The sequence below is a fragment of the Gallus gallus genome, chromosome W (genome assembly GCF_016699485.2).
Source record: "Gallus gallus isolate bGalGal1 chromosome W, bGalGal1.mat.broiler.GRCg7b, whole genome shotgun sequence".
Lineage (NCBI taxonomy): Eukaryota > Metazoa > Chordata > Aves > Galliformes > Phasianidae > Gallus > Gallus gallus.
In genome coordinates, this window is record NC_052571.1 from 7,859,842 (window position 1) to 7,883,636 (window position 23,795).

At 43.5% G+C, this 23,795-nt stretch overlaps 1 protein-coding gene across 10 annotated transcripts in view; it reads right to left on the bottom strand.

The window, feature by feature from the left end:
• NEDD4L (NEDD4 like E3 ubiquitin protein ligase) overlaps positions 1-23,795 on the bottom strand; it is a 399,166-nt gene that overhangs the window by 152,952 nt on the left and 222,419 nt on the right. For 6 of the 10 annotated variants that reach the window (XM_046905152.1, XM_025144553.3, XM_025144554.3 and 3 more), the window contains 5 exons: positions 13,763-13,824; positions 13,556-13,658; positions 11,055-11,221; positions 8,896-9,025; positions 6,342-6,509 (listed from right to left, as the gene is read on the bottom strand). In XM_046905152.1, the coding sequence (XP_046761108.1) occupies positions 6,342-6,509; positions 8,896-9,025; positions 11,055-11,221; positions 13,556-13,658; positions 13,763-13,824 (630 nt within the window). The remainder of the gene's footprint in view (positions 1-6,341; positions 6,510-8,895; positions 9,026-11,054; positions 11,222-13,555; positions 13,659-13,762; positions 13,825-23,795) is intronic. The other 4 variants (XM_046905153.1, XM_025144557.3, XM_025144556.3 and 1 more) reach the window with 1 other exon arrangement.

Here is a 23,795-nt window from a genome sequence, read left to right on the forward strand (position 1 = left end):
CCAATAGATTAGAGTTACTGAATTCCTACGTATGGCTTACCGCACTAGGTAACTCTTGTATTTGTTCCTTGTATGGGGGCACAATGGGATGTCAATAGCACATGGGATGACTATGTGGTTCTGGTGTCAACGACATCCTGAGCCCGTGGCTGGGAAAGCAGTACGCTCTGCAGAACTTTCCTTGGGAGCCTTGCTGAGATCAAAGTACATCTAGTTTCAGCCTGCAGAACTTAGCCAGGTTCAGGATTTAGGAAAAATCCTGGATCCAACTTCCTCCACACAGTCACTGAGTTAATCTCACAGCTTTTAGAAATCTGGGTCAACAGGAGATGTTTAGTGGACATATCTGAGCACATGGATTTTAGCTTGTGTTTTATTCACAGTACTGGCAGTGCTAAACCTTTCTTACCACCTTGCTCAACCCAAACCACGCTCTTTACTATGCTTACCAATCTCAGAATTGAGCAGATTTATAAGCCCAGGAGAAGCACTGCTCATTCACATGGAAGCAGCTCAGAGTTAAGTGCTGGATCAGGCCAGTAGCCCTCACAGAGTCCAGAGCTGTGGGAGCAGAGTTCACGGACACAAGCTGCATTGACAGATCCTCTAGGGCTATGCACTGAACACTGATGACTCACTCAGTCACTGCATGCAGAGTAATTTCATAGCTGTTTCATTTTATTACTTTCAGTATCCCAACACCTTGTTCAGTGGGTAGTACTTAAAATTTGACAATTTCTTACTTTGCAAGTGTGGCCTTATTATAATTTTTATTGCAATGATAAGTAAGATGCTATCATGTAATGGGTCATAAAAGAGCTAATTTGTACAGAAATACAATTACTGAATTATTTTAAGATAATTTTGTAGCTATTCAATTTATTATTCTCTATGTAGAAAAAATTAGGCCCTGTTCTTGCCACTGATCCTACTTGTTAAACTTCCTGCCCTCCAAGTGAAGGTCTACTGAAATTTGAAGCTATTTACAGAAGCATTCTTTGTGCAGATGGCTGGAAATCAGATCTGTAACTCGCTGAACTAACCTCTATATAACATCACATTCATTGTATTTGCATCTAATCAAGATTCTATTTGATCAGAACAAGAGTAAGTGTGATTACTTGTCACTTGAATTGCAAAGGCACCTCAATAGCATACACCAAGAAAATTATTGTCTCCCACACTTAAGATATTTATAAACATTAATCAGATCCCCTCTCAGTCTTCTTTTCTCAAGGCTGAACAGACCCAGGTCACCTAGCCTTTCCTCATAGGGGAGATGCTCCAGGCCCTTTATTATCATCTTTGTGGCCCTCCACTGGACTCTCTCCAGGAGATCCCTGTCTTTTTTGTACCAGGGAGCCCAGAACTCCAGTACTCCAGGTGAGGCCTGACCCTCTGAGCTCAGCCAGTCAGCCAGTTCCCAACCCACCTCACTGTCCACTCATCTATCCCACAGTTTCTCAGCTTTGTTATCCAGATGTCATGAGAAATAGTATCTTCAGCCTTGCTGAAGTCAAGGTAGACAATATCCACTGTTCTCCCCCCATCGTCCCAGCCGGTGATGCCATCATAGAAGGCTATGAGGTTGGTCGAGCTTGCTAAGTACCTAGTTTAAATTCTAATCCTTTGTTAGTCTTACAACAGTTGACCCAGTAAACTATGAGGGGGTTGTAAAATTCTAATGAGACAATCTTTAACATAAATAACTATAGTTAAAACACCAAATTTTTGAAAAATTATCACATAATTAAATAGACGATCACTGAAGCAGTATTAACAGTCTTCTCCCCTTCTTTTGGAAATTCCCAGCATGATACTCTAGTGTTATATGATGCATTTTGTTTCACTAAAGGTATAAGAGCAGCAGACTCTCAAATTAAACTCACTATCACAGTTTTATGATTTTTGCTTATCAGTAGTCCATATCATAACATCATGTAGTGCACTGCAAGTTAAAGAGTTATTGCTCCAGTTCCAGGTACCTGGTTCTCAGAAGAGAAGAACTACATACCCCAGAGAACTGTGCATTATTTGTGTTTCCATTTTCCACTCAGAGGAAAAGATAAATTTTGCCCACAGATCTTTCCCACCCCCTTTCTCAATCATCTGACTCATCTCTGTTGTTAGCATCAATACTAATTATATTGTATTATACTGAATTATAGTGTGTTATCTTGCATTCCAATATCTTATTGAGTAAATTAGTTTGTTTCTCCTCAGATTGTTGCCACACTTCAGATTTTAGGCCCATCTCTCTACCTTATTCCCCTTTTCCCTTTCCAGGGTTGTAGTGACCCTCAACACGCGAGTCATAGAACCAGGCCGAACCAGCCTGTAAACTGCTGACATTGTACAAACAACAAATATACAGAGTGGTGTGGCCAGACTACTATCTACAGACTGTATAACCAAAAAGATTAACACAATAGAAAAGAAAAACCAAAAAAAAAAAAAAAACAAAAAAACTCATCTGTATCCTAGGCTCTAAGAAAAACTCCAGAGAGCAATCTCCAAAAAGAAATCCTTACTGAGGGGCAGTCAGCCATTAAATGGGGTCTAGGAGAGGTGGAGCCAGGCTCCACCCCTTCTGGTCACACAAGTGAATTGCCTTCACCTGTGCTCCCATGGCTGACTCAGTGGTTGCCTCAGCTGATCAATCAGAGGTTCAGGCTGTGATTCAACAGTTCTCATACACCTCACCCTTCACGACGTGAACCAATGATCGAATTAACTAAAGGGTGAGTCTTCCCTAATACAGAGATCCGACACATCATGATACTTGTTTACACAATTTAAGACGAGTGGTGATCAGTGTATGGTGAAAGTTCATGCTCTTTCATGGGCCAGTGCTCAATGGTGTTACTGGAGGCATGTAGTCATGAGGCGCAGGTCCATCCTATGCCCCATCAGTCCCATGTAGACCATCACCAGGTGTCACACGTGATCTGACAGAAACACTGGAATGCTTTGATGACATTTCGTTCCTTCCGGTGATCCTAGAGACTCAAAGACTCATGGGAAGTAATACAGATGTTTCAAAGGTACCGGGAGGGAAAGGTCTGCCCTCCAGAGCAAGATACAGGCTGTATTTCTATCCTGGGTCAACACTTCAGCTTGTACTGGGGAATGTCCCAGCCGTCTGTACCATACCTTCTGGCCAGATGTCTGCGGCTCCATAACTATATCAGGCACCAAAGGGGGTGTCCTGATCTGCCATAGGGACATGATGGGGGTCCCTTTAGCAATGAAGATTGGAGTGTTGACCATAATATCAGTAGGCCATGTACCTATTACCAGAGGGACTACTGAGCCTCCACCCTCCAATAATCTCCCCCAAGGTGCAAGTAGGCCACACCACTTCGGTCCTACCTGCACCTTCCAAGGCCATTTTATTCTATAGGTGCCCAGATCTAAATTCTCAGGGGCAGAGAGCAGAAGATTATTTTCATTACCAATCTGGGGTCTTACCTGATTATCAGTGCCCGTAATTTGGATCCTAAGCGGGGAGGCCCATGTTGTCTGTAGCATTTTCAGGGCACTGGGTCTGCTGTCTCAAGGTTTTTCATTCAGGTCCCACAGGGTTTCGTAGAGTCTTTTTGTCAACCCCTGTAGGGACAGGGAGTATGTCTTCAGGGTAACCTTAAGAACACCGCTATAACATTCAGTGAGGCCAGCCTCCATTGGATCATATGGCAGGTGGAATCACCATTCAATTATGTTTTCTTCTGCCCAGCGTTGTATCATTGCACCAGTAAAATGAGTCCCTTGGATGCTCTCAATGACTTGAGAGGTCCTGTAGGCAGACATCAGTTTGGTAAGTGTGCTTGGGCCACCCCTGTCTTTGGAAGATGGGTCAGATCTTTTACCCACCCCTGAATCAGCAGGTTGGTCTTAATTAGACCAACCTGAATCAGCAGGTTGGCCTTAATCTAACAGATTTCAGTTGTTTGGGTTATCTGCTCTACCACCTGTAATGTGGAGTAGGCAGCCAATAACTGCTTTTCAATCATACTGTATATTTCTTCTGCTCCGTGCCAGACCTGAGACCAGAATCCAATGGGGGACTGAACAGAACTCTGGCGCTGCCACAGGCCCCAGCCAAAGCCATCCTGAGTGACATGAACGGCCAACTCAGCTGGGAGGGTAGGATCAAATATACCCAGTGCCTGGGCTTGTTTAACTGCCAGTTTTGTCTGTTGGAAAGCATCCTGTTCTGTTCTGCCCCAGTCCCATAGTTGCCCCCTTTCCGTGAGTCTGTACAGTAGCATCAGCAGCTGCGCTAAACGAGGTATAAAGGAATGCCAGTACCCCAAAATACCTAAAAACTCCTGCAGCTGATTTGGTGTTGTAGGGACTGGGAATGCCTGAACCTTATCTATGACAGCACTGGGTAGTACTTTGGTCTTTCCTGACCAAACTACCCCCAGGAATTTTACAGACAGGCCCAGACCTTGCACCTTCTGAGGATTTATAGCCCATCCTCTTTCTTGAAAATAGGTAGTTAATGAATCTGCTGCCTGTCCTACTGCCTCCAGTGAGTCAGATGTCAACAGGAGATCATCAATATAATGATACGTCAACATAATCAGGTTTCCTCCAATGAGCTAGGTCACGCGCCACTAGAGTATGGTAATAATAATATTTGCTGTTGGCTGTACAGTAAATAAGTATACAGATGTTACACAGTATACAGAGAAGTTAGGCTGGTAAGATTACCACATTGAAAAAGGTACTCAGATATAAATTAAAGGCGCTCACCAGTGTTGTAGGTACACAAGAAAACTCCAAAAGGAGCAATCTCCAAAAAGAGATCTTTCCTCTGAGGAAGTCAGCCCTTAAATGAGGTCTAGGAGATGTGGAGCCTGGCTCCACCCCTTCCAGTCACACAGGTGAATTGCCTTCATCTGTGCTCCCACAGCTGACTCAGTGCTTGCCTCAGGTGGTCAATCAGAGGTTCAGGCCGTGATTCAACAGTTCCCATACAGCTGACAAATGCACGTACCCCTGTGGCAGGACCTGAAAGGTCCACTGCCTGCCTTCCCATGTAAACACAAACTGGTCTTGCGATTCTTCAGCAATTGGAATGCTGAAGAACGCATTTGCCAAATCTAGGACACAATGGTACGTTTTTATCTCCCTACTCAATGTGTCCATTAGGGAGGCAATATTGGGTACAACTGCATGAATAGGTGGCGTGACCTTATTTAATTCTCTATAATCCACTGTCTTTCTCCACATTCCATCTGGCTTTCACACTGGCTATATAAAGGAATTATATGTGCTATGTGCAGGCCCTATAACGCCAACAACTTCTACTTCCTGCACCATCCTTGGTATTTCATCTTGTCCACCCGGGAGTCTATACTGTCTCGCATTAGTAATCCGGCATGGTTTCAGCAGACAAATAGACTCATGCTTCACATGGCCTCTCAATATTGCCTGCACCTCCCGGACACTAATGCACCTTTGTCAAACTCTGAACTCTCCCACAGTTGTCTGGAGGGCCAGACCCCATAAAATATCTATGGCCAAGATGTATTCTTGGACTGGGGCAATAGATACTTTATACTCCTCAGGTGGGAGACACCCAACCCCCCTATTTCAACCATGTTTGGGTGACTGGAATGGTCTGTCCCCCCAAAACCATCAATCATCACTCCATCTCCATTGAATTTAGTCCAATCTCCATAAATTATCAATGTTTCTGCACCTGTGCCAACCAATGCCATCACCCTCTGAAAATTCTTTTCAGACCAAAAAAAATTATCAATTTTACATAGGCTCTCCAGTCCCATCTGGAGGCCCTAGGGGGACTAGCATCCTTTGTCACACCATGAATTGTGGTATGGCTAAGTCTTTTACCTCTGGTGACTCAGACATCACGGCCCAAGACACCTGAGGAGGCAGAAAAACTCCAAAGGGAGCAACCTCCAGAAAGAAATTCTTCCTCAGTGGCAGTCAGCCATTAAATGGGGTCTAGGAGAGGTGGAGCCAGGCTCCACCCCTTCCAGACACAGGTGAATTGCCTTCACCTGTGCTCCCGTGGCTGACTCAGTGCTTGCCTCAGCTGATCAATCAGTGGTTCAGGCCATGATTCAACAGTTCCCATACACACTCATGGAGAAAAAAAGCATTAAATCTGAATTGAGGAAATCTACTCTTCAAGGCAGTTTGTTCTATGGTGAAATTAAGCTGCATTTCTTAAGATATTTTGACTGCATGTTCAATTTTTAAGACCAGCAATAACTATTCATCCACATAAGCGATTCAGGTTACGCCAAGCTAACAAAAGATCACAGTGATAGAGATGTATACAGAAAGAACAGTGTGTCACATACAATCAAAGAACTCAGCTGTTCCTCATTAGTGATCTGAAATCTACTGCTCAGTTTCTCAGATAGCTCCTGAGGACTGGCATGGGATACAGGAGATGCAGGAGGTGGTGGCAATGATAAAATTAAAGAATCTCCACTTGTACTTGCTTCCTCTGAAATGGCTTCCCAAGGCTGACAAAAGAAAATAAACTGTGTTAAGTATTTGAAGATGAACCAAGTCTCTCCCTATGCATTCCAGATAACTACCTCATTGCAACAGAAGTGTAATGACCAGCCTTAATATTTAATGTAATAAACCAATCCCTCGAACATACAAATAGTCATTTTACTCAGTATGAAGCAGTCATAGGGAAAAAAAATAGTTTTCTTGTTGTCTTCAAAACAGACTTAAAGGTGATGATGAAACGAGGCGTTATGATTCAACAGAAAAAATGATGCAGATGAAATGATGCGTAAAAATCAACTCTCATTAAATAAATTCTATTGGAAAGTTTGTTCAAAATTGCCTTTGTTTCATCTGGGACAGAACTGTTTTTCTTCATAGTGTCTGGTATGATGCTATGTATTGGTTATAGGAGAAAACAATGTTGGTAACACACCAATGTTTCTACTTGTTGCTGAGCAGAGCTGTACAGAGCCAAGAATCACAGAATCATAGAATGGCCTGGGTTGGAAGGGACCTCAAGGATCACAAATCTCCAACCCCCCTACCGGGCAGGGCCACCAACCTCCCCATTTACTAGACCAGGTTGCCCAGGGCCTCATCAAACCTGGCCTTGAACACCTCCAGGGACGGGGCATCCACAACCTCTCTGGGCAGCCCGTTCCAGCACCTCACCACTCTCCTGGTAAAGAACTTAATATTTCAGTTTTCTCAGTTTCTCCCATTGTCCTGCCAGCTGGAGAGCCCAAGGAGTGTCATGGTTTTGTAACTTTGCTATTGGTATTCCACATCATAACATCATGGACAAAAGAGAAGAACTACGTATCCCAGAGGACCTCACGGTCAGAGAAGGAAGATACATCACAGAAGATACGTCATCTGGTTGCGCGCGGTCTTTTTTCACTTTCGCTTGCTGCCAGGGAGAGGAGTGGGTGTGCTTTTCAAGCCGTGCGCCTTCATCAAGTAGGGCTTTCGGTTTCGGAAACTCTCTCACTCTCTCTCTCTCTCTCTCTCTCTCTCTCTCTATCGCTCTTTTGCTCTCTCTCATTTCATTTGATTTATTATCCTTACTCCCAATTAGATTGTATTATATTGTGTCATCTTGCATTCCAACATTGTAGTTAGTAAAATAAGTTCTCCTTCTTAGATCGTTGCCGCTGCTCCGTTTTTTCTCGGGAAGCCGGGGGAGAGGGGGCCCGTGAGCCTACTGCCCCCCTGTCACGGGCACAGATCTATCTAGGTAACTCCGTGACAAGGAGCTGGGAAGGAACAGAATCAGGAGAGCTGATTTAAACTGGCCAAAGGGATATTCCATACCATATGACATCATGCAGAAGGAAATTTTGAAAGAGTAGGGGGAGTTCATTGGAATGCCGCTGCTTGGGGGCTAGCTGAGCATCAGTTGGCAGATGGAAAGAAATTGCTTGTGCATAATTTGTTTGTCATAACTATTATCCTTTTTTTCTTCCTCTTCCTTTTTTCTTTCTAAATAGTTTTGTTGTTTTTTCTTTTATCTTAACCCACGACTTCGACTTATTTTTTCCCTGATTATCTCCCCCATCCCACTGGAGGAAGTGAACAAATGATTATATGGTGCTTAGCTACCTGCTGGGTTAAACCACAACCAAAATTTAAGTAATTTTGCACTCTTACTAAGAGTGCAAAATTACTAACCATTTTAATTTAGAATGAAATGCATAATACTACTCATAAGTATCTGCAAACAGATGATGAGTGCAATAATAACCTCAGCACTCTATCTGTTGCTCTGAATGCCATTCAGTAAACCAAAACTTTAATGAAGAATTTTGTCAGTGATTCACACAATAAAATATTCCTTAAGTTTGAATAAGAGTTTTGCACAGAAAGCTCACTTTAAAATATCTACCAAACTTCATTTAGTTATTCTAGCTGTAAATTAAACATGCTGATTAACAAGATCACAGAATTTTAAATAGAATCAAGTATTTTTTGGGGGGGGTAAATAGCTTGTCTTTCTTCTAACTCAAGACACAGAAGAAAACTGAAACAAATGACAGTTTTGTTCAGTACATTTCACTTCTTACAACTTGTCCCATTGTTATTCAATGTAGAATATTGCAAGTGTTTTTATCCACTTATATATAACAAGCAATGTTTGCTATTATAAATGTTTGTCTTAGCATTTACATGGTATTTAATATTGTGCATACATGATCAGACACCTATAAAAATATGTGTGCATGAAAGTATAGCTCTGTCTAGGATTTTTATTGCATCTCTGCTATTTTACTCAGGCAATTTCAATGAAAATCATGCAAAATATATTATGCATGTTGTACAGTAATTAGCTTACAAATGAGAAACTTTGGCATGAGGTTTAGTTAAATTCTTAAACGTAAGACTTTTATGTACCTCAAGAATGTCTCCAGTCTCCATAGGTTCTGGTTCCAAATCCTCACTAATGTGTCTCCGAGAGCGAAACCGCCTATGGGCTGCTTCATAGTTTATTTGTCTGTTGTTCTCTGAATCGGATCCCACATCACTAGATAGTGGGGAAAAGAAGCAAAGGAGAAAAGAACAATGAACATTAAACTAAAACACCTACTCATTCATGCTTTTGATTATAATTTAAAATTCATAACTCTTGCACATGTTAGGCTTCATAAATAGGAGGCAATTTAATCCTTTAATCCAAATAAAATAAAACCAGGAGCATTTCACAAATGTAATGTAAAACTGGAAATATTCTTTCTACATCAATGTTGTCAGAATAGAAAAATAAGTCCCCACTCTAACATACTAACCCCTTATAACTTATCCTTTCCCAGGATGACCAGAATCATTCCTGACACAGAGATGTTACTTGTGCCCCTCTCTTTATGCCAATTATTGCTTTTCTTTTTGCAACAGCCAAAACAATTGCAAGTTGTTGCTGTGCGATTAACTTTTACTGGCTGCAACCACTAGTTCAGCTCACACCAGCAGTCGCTGTAATGGAAAATAACCCAAGTTCCCTTAATGGCATCTTTCCTGGCTCATGCGACTTCCCCATGTGCACATCTCTGCATCTCCATTGCAGTACTCAGTGGGCACAAGAGACTGTTAAAAGGCAGTACTGTATTTGAATCTCTCTTTCAGGATGTGGGACTGTAGCTTTAAAGAGGATTACATTCCGGAAAAAATTATTTGAGAAAATATTTTAGCATAGCACATTTTAACGACCTATGAGACAAATTACTCAGCTGACATGAATTGTACAATATTCAACATTTTCTTTTAACAACCAGATTAGTATCTGAGCTACTGGCTTCAAATTGAGAGGCTATTTATTCTACTATCAATCCCATGAGACCTTCCACTACTAGTGGTTTCATAAATTTATAAAATCAGAATAATTTAGGTTAGAAAAGATGTCTAAGATCATCAAGTCCAACTGTTAATTCATCACTGCCAACCCTACCACTAAACCATGTCTCTAAGTGCCACATCTACATGTCTTCTGAATATCTCCAGGGATGGTGATTCAATTACTTCTCTGGGCAGCCTGTTCCAATGCCTCAAAACCCTTACAAAATTTTTTTCCTAATGTCCAACCCGAATCTCCTCTGGTGCCTTTCAAAGCCATTCCCTCTCGTCCTATCACTGTTACCTGGGAGAAGAGACTGACCTCACCTTGCTACAACCTCCTTTAGGTGGTTGTAGAAAGTGATGAGGTCTCCCCGAGCCTCCTCTGCTCCATATATTATTATATGTATATATTACAAAACTAATTATAAGCAATGTATAATGAAGGCTTGAAGAGGAACTCCACATTAGCACAAGCATACATAAGCAATGTAGTCTATACACTGAATAGAAAAGAGGATCTCCTCAAAATCAGTCTAACTTAATTAAAATGTAAAAGACGTTACATGCTTGTGCTTGTGTTTTTAAAATACTTTTTCAACAGTCCCTGCAGAAGAAAATAATTTATTCTTGTTTGTCATGGTTTTATGATTTCTGTTATTGGTTTTCCACATCATAACATCATGTAGTGCACTGGGGGTTAAAGAGTTAATGCTCCAATTCTGTGGATTGTTGATATATCTGGGTATGTGGTTCTCAGAAGAGAAGATCTACATCTCCCAGAAGACTTCACTGTTCTGTTTCTCTTTTCCATTTAGAGGGTAAGATAAAACTGCTCGCAAGTCATGAGATTGCACCTTCTTTTATTGCTCAGCTCTGTGGTGTGTGCTCCCTAGTCGTCTAGCCTTCAACTTTAGAGTAAGGCCTTCGGTTTTGGACACTCTCTAATTTTATTTATTAGCCTCAATTCCAATTATATTGTGTTATCTTGCATTCCGCTATCATATTTAATAAATTAGTTTTCTCCCTTAGCTCGTTGCCGATGTTTTATTTTTAGGCCCATCTCCCTACCTTTTCCCTTTTTCCCTTCCTCCTCTCCCAGGGCGTGGGTCAGTGGGTTACCCTGCCCCATTAGTCACAGAACTGGGCTGAACCAGCCCAAAACTGTTGACATTGTTAAATTTTGCACATGCCCACACAACACAACAATACACTATGCCACTTACATTAAACTTGGTCGATGCCATTGAGTAGTTCTGTTGTTGTGGTTGACATAGTATGTCCGCCCCAGGTTGTCAACCTTTTCTTCCCATCCAGGAGGCAGTGGAGGAGGTGGTAACACCTCCTGACACTGAGATGCAGAGTCACTGGAATCAGTCACATCCCATTCATGCTTAAGCATGAAAGAAAAAAAGATTTCAGAGTTCAGGTTAAAGAGAAGTTGTATCAGTGTTGCTTACATTAGTGTATTGGTGCAGATTCTGATTTTTTTTCCAAAGAGAAGTAAAAAATGACTTAAATCTAAACCATAGAGAAATAGAAGAAACTACACAAAGACAGTGTGTACTACATTTCGATGATAAAACCCCTATAATTCTACTGGTCTATTAAAGCAGGGATTCCCAAAATTATTTGGGTGGGTCATAGTAGGGCAGTTGGGTATCAAGGTGCAGATTTCCAGTAATGAAGCCAAACAGAACCAACTGCTAAATTTTGAACTCAAGACGTGGCCTTTTCCTCATGAAGGATAATCTTTTTTTCCTTTCACTTTCCCACTTTCATAAAGCATATGGGAACTTCTCCTGTTCACCACCTCTGTTCTATCTTTGCATCAAATTCAGCTGCAGTTTGCCAAAGGGTCTAAAAGTTGTTGACAGCGGCAAAACACCACACAAGGAACTATGTAAAAGCAGGACAACATACAGATGTTCAGATTACTCAAACATACCTTTTCTGGGAAAGATTAAAAAAAACAAGGAAAAAGAATAATCTAAAACTAATTGTTATTTCTAAATGTATTAGATAGCTTTAAGTAACTCACTGCAACCACACTATATTTTATGCCAGTTTCATAAGCATACCCCAAAAGACTTTAATCTACCTGACTTCAAACTGAAATCTAATTCCCATTGTGAATTCTTTATAGGTAAAATACATATAATTGAACAGGCATAAGTTTCTACTTTACTGTAATTCAATTATAGATAAAAAAAATTCCTTTCCCCGCTACTCTTCTTGAAAATTGAAGTACAAAATTAAAGAATAGTTATGTGCTTTGTTAAATGAAACTTAAAAGCTTTTCATTACCATTGATTTACTAGAAATACTGTTTCTGTAGGACACTGACAGAACTTTGTGGCATTATCTTACGTACTTGATTCAGGAAGATCTTATTCACAGAGGTGTGAAAAAATTATTTTTGGCAGCATAACAGGCACTAAATAATGTTCAAAAATAGAGAATCTTGGATAAAGAGAGCATCACTGTTTTCATGCTGCTGAAAATTTCTATGTGAGAAACTATTCCTGTAACATACCTTTCAGACTAAAGTTTTGTTAAAAAAACTGCCTATACATTCAAGTCAGTTATTTAGACACCAATTACAAGACATATTACATACACAAAATAATCAATTCACTGAATAATATAACAATTGTAATTACATTAGAACCTTTTACATTCTTGTTACTTTAAGTATCAAAAAAAAATCAAATTACATTTAAATTTTGGTAATTTCAGATTTAGGGATTACTGTTTATTTTTAACAAATATATATATATCACACTCAAATATATAACTTCTGAGATTCCTATGAAAATTTTTCATATATACACACACACACTTTTTTTGTAGATGATGAGAAAGAAAAAAGCCGTGATTTTGAATCTCGAGACCCTGCCTCAGGTTCCAGAGAAAGCATGGCTTTGGCTGGGTGATGAACCTGAGGTGCGGCTTTACTACGTACAGATCAGTGACTGCCCAGTGACACATCAGCTGCCTCCATACCAGGACCTGGGCAGACCTCCTGAGAAGCAACTTCCAGAGCAGAAATGTATGGCTTGGGATGACAGCCCTCATTCTCAAGTTACAGATGACTTCTGTCCATTATTAGTAAGTAAAGCAAACTTGAGCTAACATCCACTCTGTCAGCTCTAATTGCAATAATTCTTAAAATGGATGATGGCTGATAAGAGTGCCAGGAAGTCTTTAAATCTCCTGTGCCTGCATGAGTACTACTCTCTGTAAAGCCCGTGCTGCCAAAGAAATAAAGAAAAATGTTCTAACAGCTAACTTGGATGGGCTTCTGAGGAAGATGTACTTAGATATTAAAAACAGACCATCATGTTTATGTCAAATATAAATTATGTGGATAGACTTTCCAAATTCTTGAGCCCTCTTGGCATGACTTATAAGGCCTTGATAATGTTCACAAAAATGAAAAAATCCACCACTAAAACAGAGTCAGAGCAACTTGAGAATTCATTGTGCCACTTGAAATACTCTTACATACTTGAAAAAGTAGAGAAAATACCACCTAATAGTTCTGAAAAAATGCGTGTGGGGTGGGGAAAAGAATATGTTGTTACTGATACCACCATTTTATCTTTCAAAACCACAACTTTTTCTACAATTATATTTGAATCTCTAATAACTTAAATGCCTCCAGATGTATAAAAAATGACAAAAAGAAGATATTACCTAGTGACCTCTTGATTAAATGTCTTACCTCAGACTCGTTCCTTTGATTGCTATTTTCTTCCTCTTGACCACCATTTTTAGGCATATAAGCCATCTTCAATCTCAAGAAACCCTTTACGTGAGATTTGTGGCTAGAAAACAAGGAGTTAAATTTAATTCAATAGCTCTTCAATAGTTGCAAATAATAAACCTTGAGGTAAGAAATGTTTTAAAATACAAAGGTCTTCCATCTCACCTTCTTGGTCTGAGAAGGAAATCCTTAAACGTGTATGGCCTTTCCATGGTTGGGTCTTCAGTCTACAAGCATGTAAGAAAATGACAAATTAGAATAATAGAACCATAGAATCATTAAGGTTGGAAAAGACCTCCAAGATCATCCAGTTCAACTGTCCACCTATCACCAATATTTCCCACTAAACCATGTCCCTCAGTACAACATCTAAACGTTTCTTGAACACTTCCAGGGTCAGTGACTCCACCACCTCCCTGGGCAGCCCATTCCAGTGCCTGACTACTCTTCAGAGAAGTATTTCCTAATGTTCAACCTGAATCTTCCCTGGCACAACTTGAGGCCATTCCCTCTAGTCCTATTGCTAGTTACATGGGAGAAGGGGCCGACACTCACCTCGCCACAACCTCCCTTCAGGAAGTTGTAGAGTGCGATGAGGTGTCCCCTAGCCTCCTCTTCTCCCGACTAAACAATCCCAGTTTCCTCAGTTGCTCTTCATAAGGCTTGTGTTCCAAACCATTCACCAGCATTGTTGCCCTTCTCTGGACATGCTCCAGGGCCTCAATGTCTTTCTTGTAGTGAGGGGCCCAAACCTGAACACAGTATTTGAGGTACAGCCTCACCAGTGCTGAGAGGGATGATCACTTCCTTGCTACTGCTAGATACACTATTTCTGACACAAGCCAGGATGCCATTGGCCTTCTTGGGCATCTGGGTACACTGCTGACTCACGTTCAGTCAAGCGTCGACTGTAGTGAAATTCCCAGGTCATAGCCTGAACCAGTAGTTGAGCACCTGGGTGACCAGAGGGGAGGGGGGAAACCTGGATCCACCCTTCCTCTCTCTCCCTCTCAGTGGTTCTTCCAGTCATGCTACCGGGAGCGCATATGCACTCAGAGCCTGTGTAGTTTGCCCCTCACCCCTGGCACGCCAGAAATAGAACTGGAAAGGGCTGCATCCCTGAGTTCACACTTTTCAAGCTATTGCCACTTATCAAAAGGGGTGAGCCAATTCTTTTTTTGTCATCCCACTCTATAGCACCTGTATCCCAAATAAAGGCTCTGTCATTGCCTTTGTTTGCTTTACAGTCAATAAACACCCCCAGATCCATTTCTTCTACAGTGTCTTCCAGCCACTCCGCCCCATGCCTGATGTATGGCCTGGGGTTGTTGTGGCCAAAGTGCAGGAACTAGCACTTGGTCTTGTGGAATTGCATCCCACTAGCCTCACCCCATTAATCCAGCCTGCCCAGATCCCTCTGTAGGGCCTTCCTACCCCCAGGCAGATCAACACTTCTAGCCAACTAGTTGTCACCTGCAAACTTACTGAGGGTGCACTTAACACCCTCATCCAAATCATCAATAAAGACATTGCCATGGTTTTATGATTTTTGTTAATGGTATTCCACATCATAACATCATGTAGAGCACCGGGAGTAAAAGAGTTAATGCTTCACTTCCATGGATTGTCGATAGTTCTGGGTATACCTGCCTCAGAAGAGAAGAACTACATATCCCAGAGGACTTCTCACTGTTTTGTTTCTGTTTTCTGTTCAGAGGGAAAGATAAAACTATTTGTAAGTCATGAGATGTCCCCTTTACCCTTTCTGCTCATCTCTGCAGTTGTGCGCTCTCTAGCCGTCTTGCCTTCAGCATTAGAGTAAGGCCTTTGGTTTTTGGACACTCTATCTCCAATTTTATTAGATTTATTAGCCTCAATTCCAATTACATTGTATTATATTGTGTTATCTTGAAAAAAATAATAGAATCATAGAATCATAGAATGCCAACCACTAGACCAGGCTGGCCAGAGCCACATCCAGCCTGGCCCTGAATGCCTCCAGGGGTGGGGCATCCACAACCTCCCTGGGCATCCTATTCCAGTGTGTCACCACCCTCTGTGTGAAAAACTTCTTCCTAACATCCAACCTAAACCTCCCCTGTCCCAGTTTAAAACCATGCCCCCTTGTCCCACCACTATCCACCCATGTAAACAGCCGCTCCCCTTCCTGTTTATACTCTCCCTTCAAGTACTGGAAGGCCACAATGAGGTCTCCCCGGAGCCTTCTCTACTCCAAACTAAACAAGCCTAGTTCCCTCAACCTTTCTTCATAGGAGAGGTGCTCCAGCCCTCTGATCATCTTAGTGGCCCTCCTCTGGACCCGCTTCAAGAACTCTGCGTCCTTCCTGTACTGGGGGCACCAGGCCTGGACGCAGTACTCCAGATAGGGCCTCACAAGAGCTGAGTAGAGGGGGACAATCACCTCCCTCTCCATGCTGACCACTCCATTTTTAATGCAACCCAGAACATAGGTGGCCTTCTGAGCTGCAAGCACACACTGCTGGCTCATGTCCAGCTTCTTGTCTGCCAGGACCCCCAAGCACTTGTCCGCAGGGCTGCTCTCAAGGAGATCTTCCTCCAGTTTGTATAAATACCTGGGATTGCCCTGACCCAAGTGCAGCACCCTGCACTTGGCCTTATTGAACCTCATTAGGTTTTCCTGGGCCCACTTCTCCAGCCTGTCCAGGTCCCTCTGGATGCCTTCCCTTCCTTCCAGCGTATCGACTGCACCGCTCAGCTTGGTGTCATCCGCAAACTTGTTGAGGGTGCACTTGATGCCATTGTCTATGTCATTAATGAAGAGGTTGAAGAGCACCAATCCCAAGACCGACCCCTGAGGGACACCACTTGTGACTGGCCTCCACCCTGACACGGAACCATTAATCACAACCCTTTGGCTGCATCCAGCCAGCCAATTCATAATCCGCTGATTCCCACCCTTCAAACCCACACCTTTCCAATTTAGACTGAAGGATGTGGCAAGGGACCATGTCAAAGGCCTTGCAGAAGTCCAGGTAGATGACATCCACTGCCCTTCTCCCATCCACCAAAGCCCTAACTCCATCATAGAAGGCTACCAGATTGGTCAGGCATGATCTGCCCTTGGTGAAGCCATGCTGGCTGTCTCGAATCACCTCTTAATCTCATATGTGCCTTAACATAGCTTCTAGGAGGATCTGCTCCATGATCTTCCCAGGTACAGAGGTAAGGCTCACCGGACTGTAGTTCCCCAGGTCTTCCTTTCTCCATTTCTTAAAAATGGGAGTAATGCTTTCCTTTTTCCAGTCTCCGGGGACTTCACCAGACAACCATGATTTTTCAAATATGATGGAGAGCGGCTTGGCAACCACATCAGCCAGCTCTTTCAGAACCCTAGGATGGATATCATCCGGCCCCATGGACTTATACATGTTCAATTTCATGAGGAGGACTCGGACTTGTTCCACCGTTACAGTGGGACAGAAACCACTCCCCACACCCTCACCTAGAGGTGCGTCGTCCTGGCAGACATGGGAAGCCTGACCACCCGTGAAGACTTAGGCAAAGCACTCATTGAGTACCTCAGCTTTTTCTATGTTTGAGGAAGCCAGCTCTTCATTGCCTTTCATCAGAGGGGGAACACTCTCCTTGGCCTGTCTCCTCCTGCCTATGTACCTGTAGAACCCCTTCCTGTTATCTTTCACAACCCTCGCCAAGTTCAGCTCCATCTGCGCCTCGGCTTTCCTAATCTTATCTCTACACACCCAGTCAACAGCCCTGTATTCCTCCCAGGATACACAACCCTGCTTCCACTTTCTGTACATGTCCCCCTTTTCTCTCAGTTTAAGCTGCAGGTCCTTGCATAGCCATGACAGTTGCCTGCCCACCTGCTTAACTTCTGCTGGGGGATGGAGAGCTGTTGTGCTCTCAGAAGGGTGTCCTTAAAGAGCTGCCAGCTCTGTTCTGTATCCATGCGCTTATGGACAGTTTCCCAGGTGTCAACAGTTTAAAGGCAGGTCCGGCCCGGTTCTGTGAGTAGTGGGGCGGAGGGATTTTGCAAAATCCGCGCCTCCAGGACGGGAAACAGGGGACCCCAAAATAATTAAAAACAGTGGCAATGATCTGAGGAGAAACAAACAAATTTACTAAATATAGTATCGGAATGTAAGATAACACACTATAATACAGTATAAATCAAAAGTAATTGAGAGAAAGATTGTCCGAGAGCCAAAGGCCTTACGCTAATACTGAAGCCTTGTGTGCAGTCGGGCGCAGCAGTAGCGACTCGATCCGACAGGGAACACGGCGAGACGAGAAGAGGGCTGAGTCAGATGACCTGCGCCCTTATATCTGTTCCCTTGAGCAGGAATGATAACAGTACTCGAAAAGGTTCTTGGGGAACGTAGTTCTTCTTCTCTTCCAGACAGGTACCCGGAACTAAAGCATTTGCTCTTTAACTCCCAGTACACTGCATGATGTTGTGATGTGGAATACTGAAAACCAAAAATCATAAAACCATGACATTGCACCCCTTATTCTACATCATTACAGCATGCTTAATATATACAAACAAACCTAATAATAATCAATTATCAAACACTGAACACATGTACATATACTTGGAATTACTGATTCCGCTCTCCCATCATCAAATTCCCTTGTGGCACACATTGAACATCCCCATCTTTCTGCATCACCCACCAAGTGCACCCAGGTCCCTGGGCAAAAACAGATCCACGAAGAGGTTTGCCCTTCCCAGAAGCTGGAAGGACCCAAACTGCTTTTCCCAACATGTTCTTTACATGTATTACAGGGACCTTATCTCCCTTTACAGTATGTAGGGAGCAGGCAGGACCATCACGATTGATAGATCCTCGAGTATTCACCAACCAGGTGGCTTCTGCCAGATGCTTCTCCCATTGCTTTCAGCATGGTTTTTAATAACCCGTTGAATCGTTCAATTTTACCAGAAGCTGGTGCGTGATAGGGGATATGATAAATCCACTCAATGCCATGATCTTTGGCCCAAGTATTTACAAGGGAATTTTTCAAATGAGTCCCATTATCTGATTCGACTCACTCTGGGGTACCATGTTGCCAGAGAACTTGTTTCTCGAGGCCTAATATGGTGTTTCGGGCAGTAGCAAGGAGTACTGCATATGTTTCAAGCCACCCAGTGGTCGCTTCCACCATGGTAAGCACATAACACTTACCATTGCAAGATCATGGCAAAGTGATGTAGTCAACCTGCCACGCCTCCCCATACTTATACTTTTTCCATCGCCCTTCCTCCCAGAGAGGTTTCATCCGCTTGGCTTGTTTAATTATGGCACATGAGAGAAGAGGCCAACCCCCAGCTCACTACAACCTCCCTTCAGGTAGTTGTAGAGAGCAACAAGGTCTCCCCTGAGCCTCCTCTTCTCTAGACTGAACAATACCCCTCGGCTCTCGTCCCGATCGCATGCATTGCCTCAGCTTCTACTGTAAGGCCTACAGGTTTCAGATACTCTTTCATTATATTTGATTTACCAGCTTCAATTCTAATTATATTGTATTACAGTGTGTTATCTTGCATTCCGACACCGTATTTAGTAAATTAGTTTGTTTCTCCTCAGATTGTTACCACTGTTTTTAATTATTTTGGGGTCCCCTGTTTCCCTTTTCTGGAGGCGCAGATTTTGTGAAATCCCTCCGCCCCTCTAGTCACAGAACCGGGCCGAACCAGCCCGTAAACCGTTGACATTCTTGGTGGAGAATGCGGTCAAAAGCTGCCTTTTAGCTTTTTATAACTAATCTCTCTCTCTGCTCTCAGAGAGCTTCGTTAGCTTTGCTGGGAAAGTTATCTCTTTCACAGGTGCTCACTGAAAACTTGACCTTGAAAGTCCAGGTGGACTTCCAGTACTCTGGGATATTTGTAAACTTTGAGCACTGCTATCTTACTTCTGTAAAGAGGAAAAAAAAAAAATGATTCCACTTCCTCTTTTACACCTGTTTGCAGAGGGAGCTGCTAATTTTACAGAGCTTGTGATTTTTAAGCAGGTTCCCAGTCTCTCCTTTCAATCCTTTATGCAGTTTTGGAACTCCCAACTGATCACTTTGTTAATCTCCCTGACTGTACTGTTCATCATTTCACTCAGTATTTGTATTTATCATATTTTGAAGAAGCCTTCCCTAAAACCAGAGAATACTGAGTGGCAGGGAGTGTGGAGAGGCTTGGGAGAGACTTCAGAGAGATGGACATCTTCAGTGTCAAGAACTTTACTCCTGAACACCTGAAAGACCCTGAGAGCTTAAACAGATATTTGAGACAGGAATATTGTGGCTCAGGCAGATCTGAGGAGGCACAAATGATTCGGGGCCTGGCTAATGCTTATCGGGCCTTATTTAATACTATCCCAGAGAGGGGGAGAGTTTCTGAAATTGAGAGAGTCTCCAAGCTGAGTGTCTCAGAGCTGATAGGAAGAATCTCCAGTTCCAGAGAGAGAGTCTTCTTTTCGAGAAACAGAGTGTCCAGGCTGAAAGAGAGAGTTTCCAGGAGAGTCTCCGAGCTGAAAGGGAGAGTCTCCGGGATACAGAACAAAATGAGCGAGACAGTCTCCAATCTGAGAGAGAGAATATCCACTCCGAGAGAAAAGCCCTCCAGTCCGAGAGGGACTCCCTCCGATCTGAGAGAGATGCCCTCCGAATCAAGAAAGACTCCCTGCAATCCAAAATGGTTAGCCTTCAATTTCAACAAGACACCCTCCAATCTGAGCGAGATGCCCTTCGGTCCGAGAGAGACATCCTCAAGTCCAAACAGGACGTACTCTGAACTGAGCGAGATACCTTCCAGCACACAAAATTCAGTCTCCAAATTGAACTAAACAGAATGCAGTCTCATAAAGTCATGCTCAAATTTGAATTGAATACCCTCATAATTGAACAAGACAGACTCCGAGCAGAGCTGGAGAGTGAGAGTATCGGAACTGACCAACCTGATCAACCACAGGAGGCACAAAAATCAATGTCAGATTGCCCCGTAAGAGAATGGAAAATGAAACAAATCTCAACTCAGCTAGAACAGAAGAAAGAGGAGGAGGAGAAAGTAGTGGAAGTAGACACTGCAAGAGAAGAGAAGGAAAGAGGTCCAGAGGAGTGGCTCCAAGATCCAGGGGAAGCACTCCTGAGTCCAGGGGAGGGGCCCTCAATAAAACTGCGGTCACCAACAACCAGGAGGGTAACAAGAAGATCAGACAGAGTAGGAGGTGAGCAAGACATCGTAACCATTTGTCATGGTTTTGTAATTTTGCTATTGGTATTCCACATCATAACGTCATGGACAAAAGAGAAAACAAACTACATATCCCAGAGGACCTCACGGTCAGAGAAGGAAGATACATCACGGAAGATACGTCATCTGGTTGCACACGGGCTTTCGCTTCCACTTGCTGCCAGGGAGAGGAGTGGAAGTGCTTCCAAGCCATGCGCCTTCATCAAGTAGGGCTTTCGGTTTTGGAAACTCTCTCTCTCTCGTTCTCTCTTATTTCATTTGATTTATTATCTTTACTGTCAATTAGACTGTATTATGTCGTGTCATCTTGCATTCCGATATCATAGTAAGTAAAATAAGTTCACCTTCTTAGATTGTTGCCGCTGCTCCCTTTTTTTTCGGGAAGCCAGAGGGCCCACGAGCCTACTGCCCCCCTGTCATGGGCACAGATTTTATCTAGATAACTCCGTGACAGATTTTTGGAGAAGGATGCAGGATATCTGAAGCTTTTAATGTCAGTAGGAAAAAGGATTTCTTTAAGCCAGAGACTGTGAGACTACAAGGCATTGCTAGTGTGGGCATTGTTAGTGTGACCTTCATAGATGAGATTATAGTCAGGGCAGTCTGCCAAACTCCGGACACTGTACCGAGTGGTTTCTTTTTGGTTTTTTTTTCCCCTCCCTTTAGCAGTTACCTGCTATGAGTTTGCTCTTTATTGTAGGAGTGCTCTATAAGGGATTAAAACCTATCATGTTCTTTGCCAGTTACTGGCCTATAATTAACGTCATGATATCTTGTTGTGGAATCGTGTTCATGTATAACCAAATAAGGGCATTGATGGAGGCACCTGCCTGGTACCTTTGTGCAGTGTTGGATAGTTTGAATTTTGAGACTTTCAAACCGGTTTCCAGGCTTCCCTCTCAGTTTGTCACACTTTTTTCGAATGCCGAGCTAGTGCTCACACTCGTGTTTATGTTATCAATCACCTTTAATGTATTCCTCTCCATTCATGCTAGGTGGAAGAAGTCTCCTCCAAAACCAGAGCATGCTGACTGGCAGGGAATATGGAGAGGTTTAGGAAAAATCTTAGAAGCGTGGGGACCCGCAATGTCATGGGATTTAACTCTTGAACACCTGTGGGATCCCGAGAAACTGAGCCAGTATTTGAGTCAGGGATGGTGCAGTTTAGATAGATCTGTTGAAGGAAGAGATGCAACATTTAAGTGGGCTAGAAAGCGAGGGGTGGACTTAACTATGGACGCTATTGCACAGGTTATTCATGACTGTGAAACACGTGCCATAATTAAACAAGCCAAGAGGATGAAACCTCAAAGTATTTAGGGCAAAAGTATAAATATGGGGAGGCCGTGGCAGGTTGACTATATCACCTTACCACGATCTTGCAATGGTAAGCATTATATGCTTACCGTGGTGGAAGCGACCACTGGGTGGCTTGAAACATATGCAGTACCCCATGCTTCTGACCGAAACACCATATTAGGTCTGGAGAAACAAGTCCTGTGGTGACGTGGCACCCCAGAAAGAACTGAATCAGATCATCATAGAATCATAGAATCGCTAAGGCTGGAAAAGACCCACAGGATCATCCAGTCCAACCATTCACCCATCACCAATGGTTCTCGCTAAACCATTTCCCTCAACACAACATCCAAATGTTCTTTGAACACCACCAGGGTTGGTGACTCCACCACCTCTTTGGGCAGCCCATTCCAGTGCCTGACCACCCTTTCAGAGAAGTAGAATTTCCTAATATTCAGCCTGAACCTTCCCCAGAGCAGCTTGAAGCCAGTCCCTCTAGTCCTATCACTAGTCACACGAGAGAAGAGGCCAACCCCCAGCTCACTACAACCTCGCTTCAGGTAGTTGTAGAGAGCAACAAGGTCTCCCTTGAGCCTCCTCTTCTCCAGACTGAACAATCCCAGCTCCTTCAGCCGCTCCTCATAAGGCCTGTGTTCCAGACCCCTCACCAGCTTGTTGCCCTTCTCTGGACACACTCCAGGGCCTCGATGTCTTTCTTACAGTGAGGGGCCCAAAACTGGACACAGAACTCAAGGTGCGGCCTCAGCAGTGCTGAGTACAGGGGGACAATTACTTCCCTGTTCCTACTGGCAACACTATTTCTGATACAAGCCAGGATGCCATTGGCCTTCTTGGCCACCTGGGCACACTGCTGGCTCATGTTCAGTGAAGCATCAATCAATACCCCCAGGTCCATTTCCTCTACACAGTCTTCCAGCCACTCTGCCCCAAGCCTGTAGCGTTGCCTGGGGTTGTTGACATGACCAAAGTGCAGGACCCGGCATTTGGTCTTATTGAACCTCATCCTAGTGGCTTCAGACCAGCTATCCAGCCTATCCAGATCCCTCTGTAGGGCCTCACTACCCCCAGGCAGATCGACACTTCCAGCCAGCCTGGTGTCACCTGCAAACTTACTGAGGGTGCACTCAATGCCCTCATCCAGGTCATCAATGAAGATACTGAAGAGGACAGGCCCCAGCACCGACCCCTGGGGAACACCACTCGTGACCGGACGCCAGCTGGATTTAACTCCACTCACCACCACTCTCTGGGCCCGGCCCTCCAGCCAGTTCCTTACCCAGCCAAGAGTGTACATGTCCAAGCCACAGACTGCCAGCTTCTGCAGGAGAATACTGTGGGAGACAGTGTCAAAGGCTTTGCTGAAGTCTAGGTAGACTACATCAACAGCCTTTCCCTCATCCACCAGTCGGGTCAATAGATCATCGAAGGAGATCAGGTTGGTCATTCAGGACCTGCCCTTTGTGAACCCATGTTGGCTAGGCCGGATCCCCCGGTTGTCCCGCACATGCCGCGTGATCTCCCTCAAGACAATCTGCTCCATAACCTTCCCCGGCACCGAGGTCAGGCTAACAGGTCTGTAGTTCCCCTTATCCTCCCTGAAGCCCTTCTTGTAGATGGGAGTCACATTGG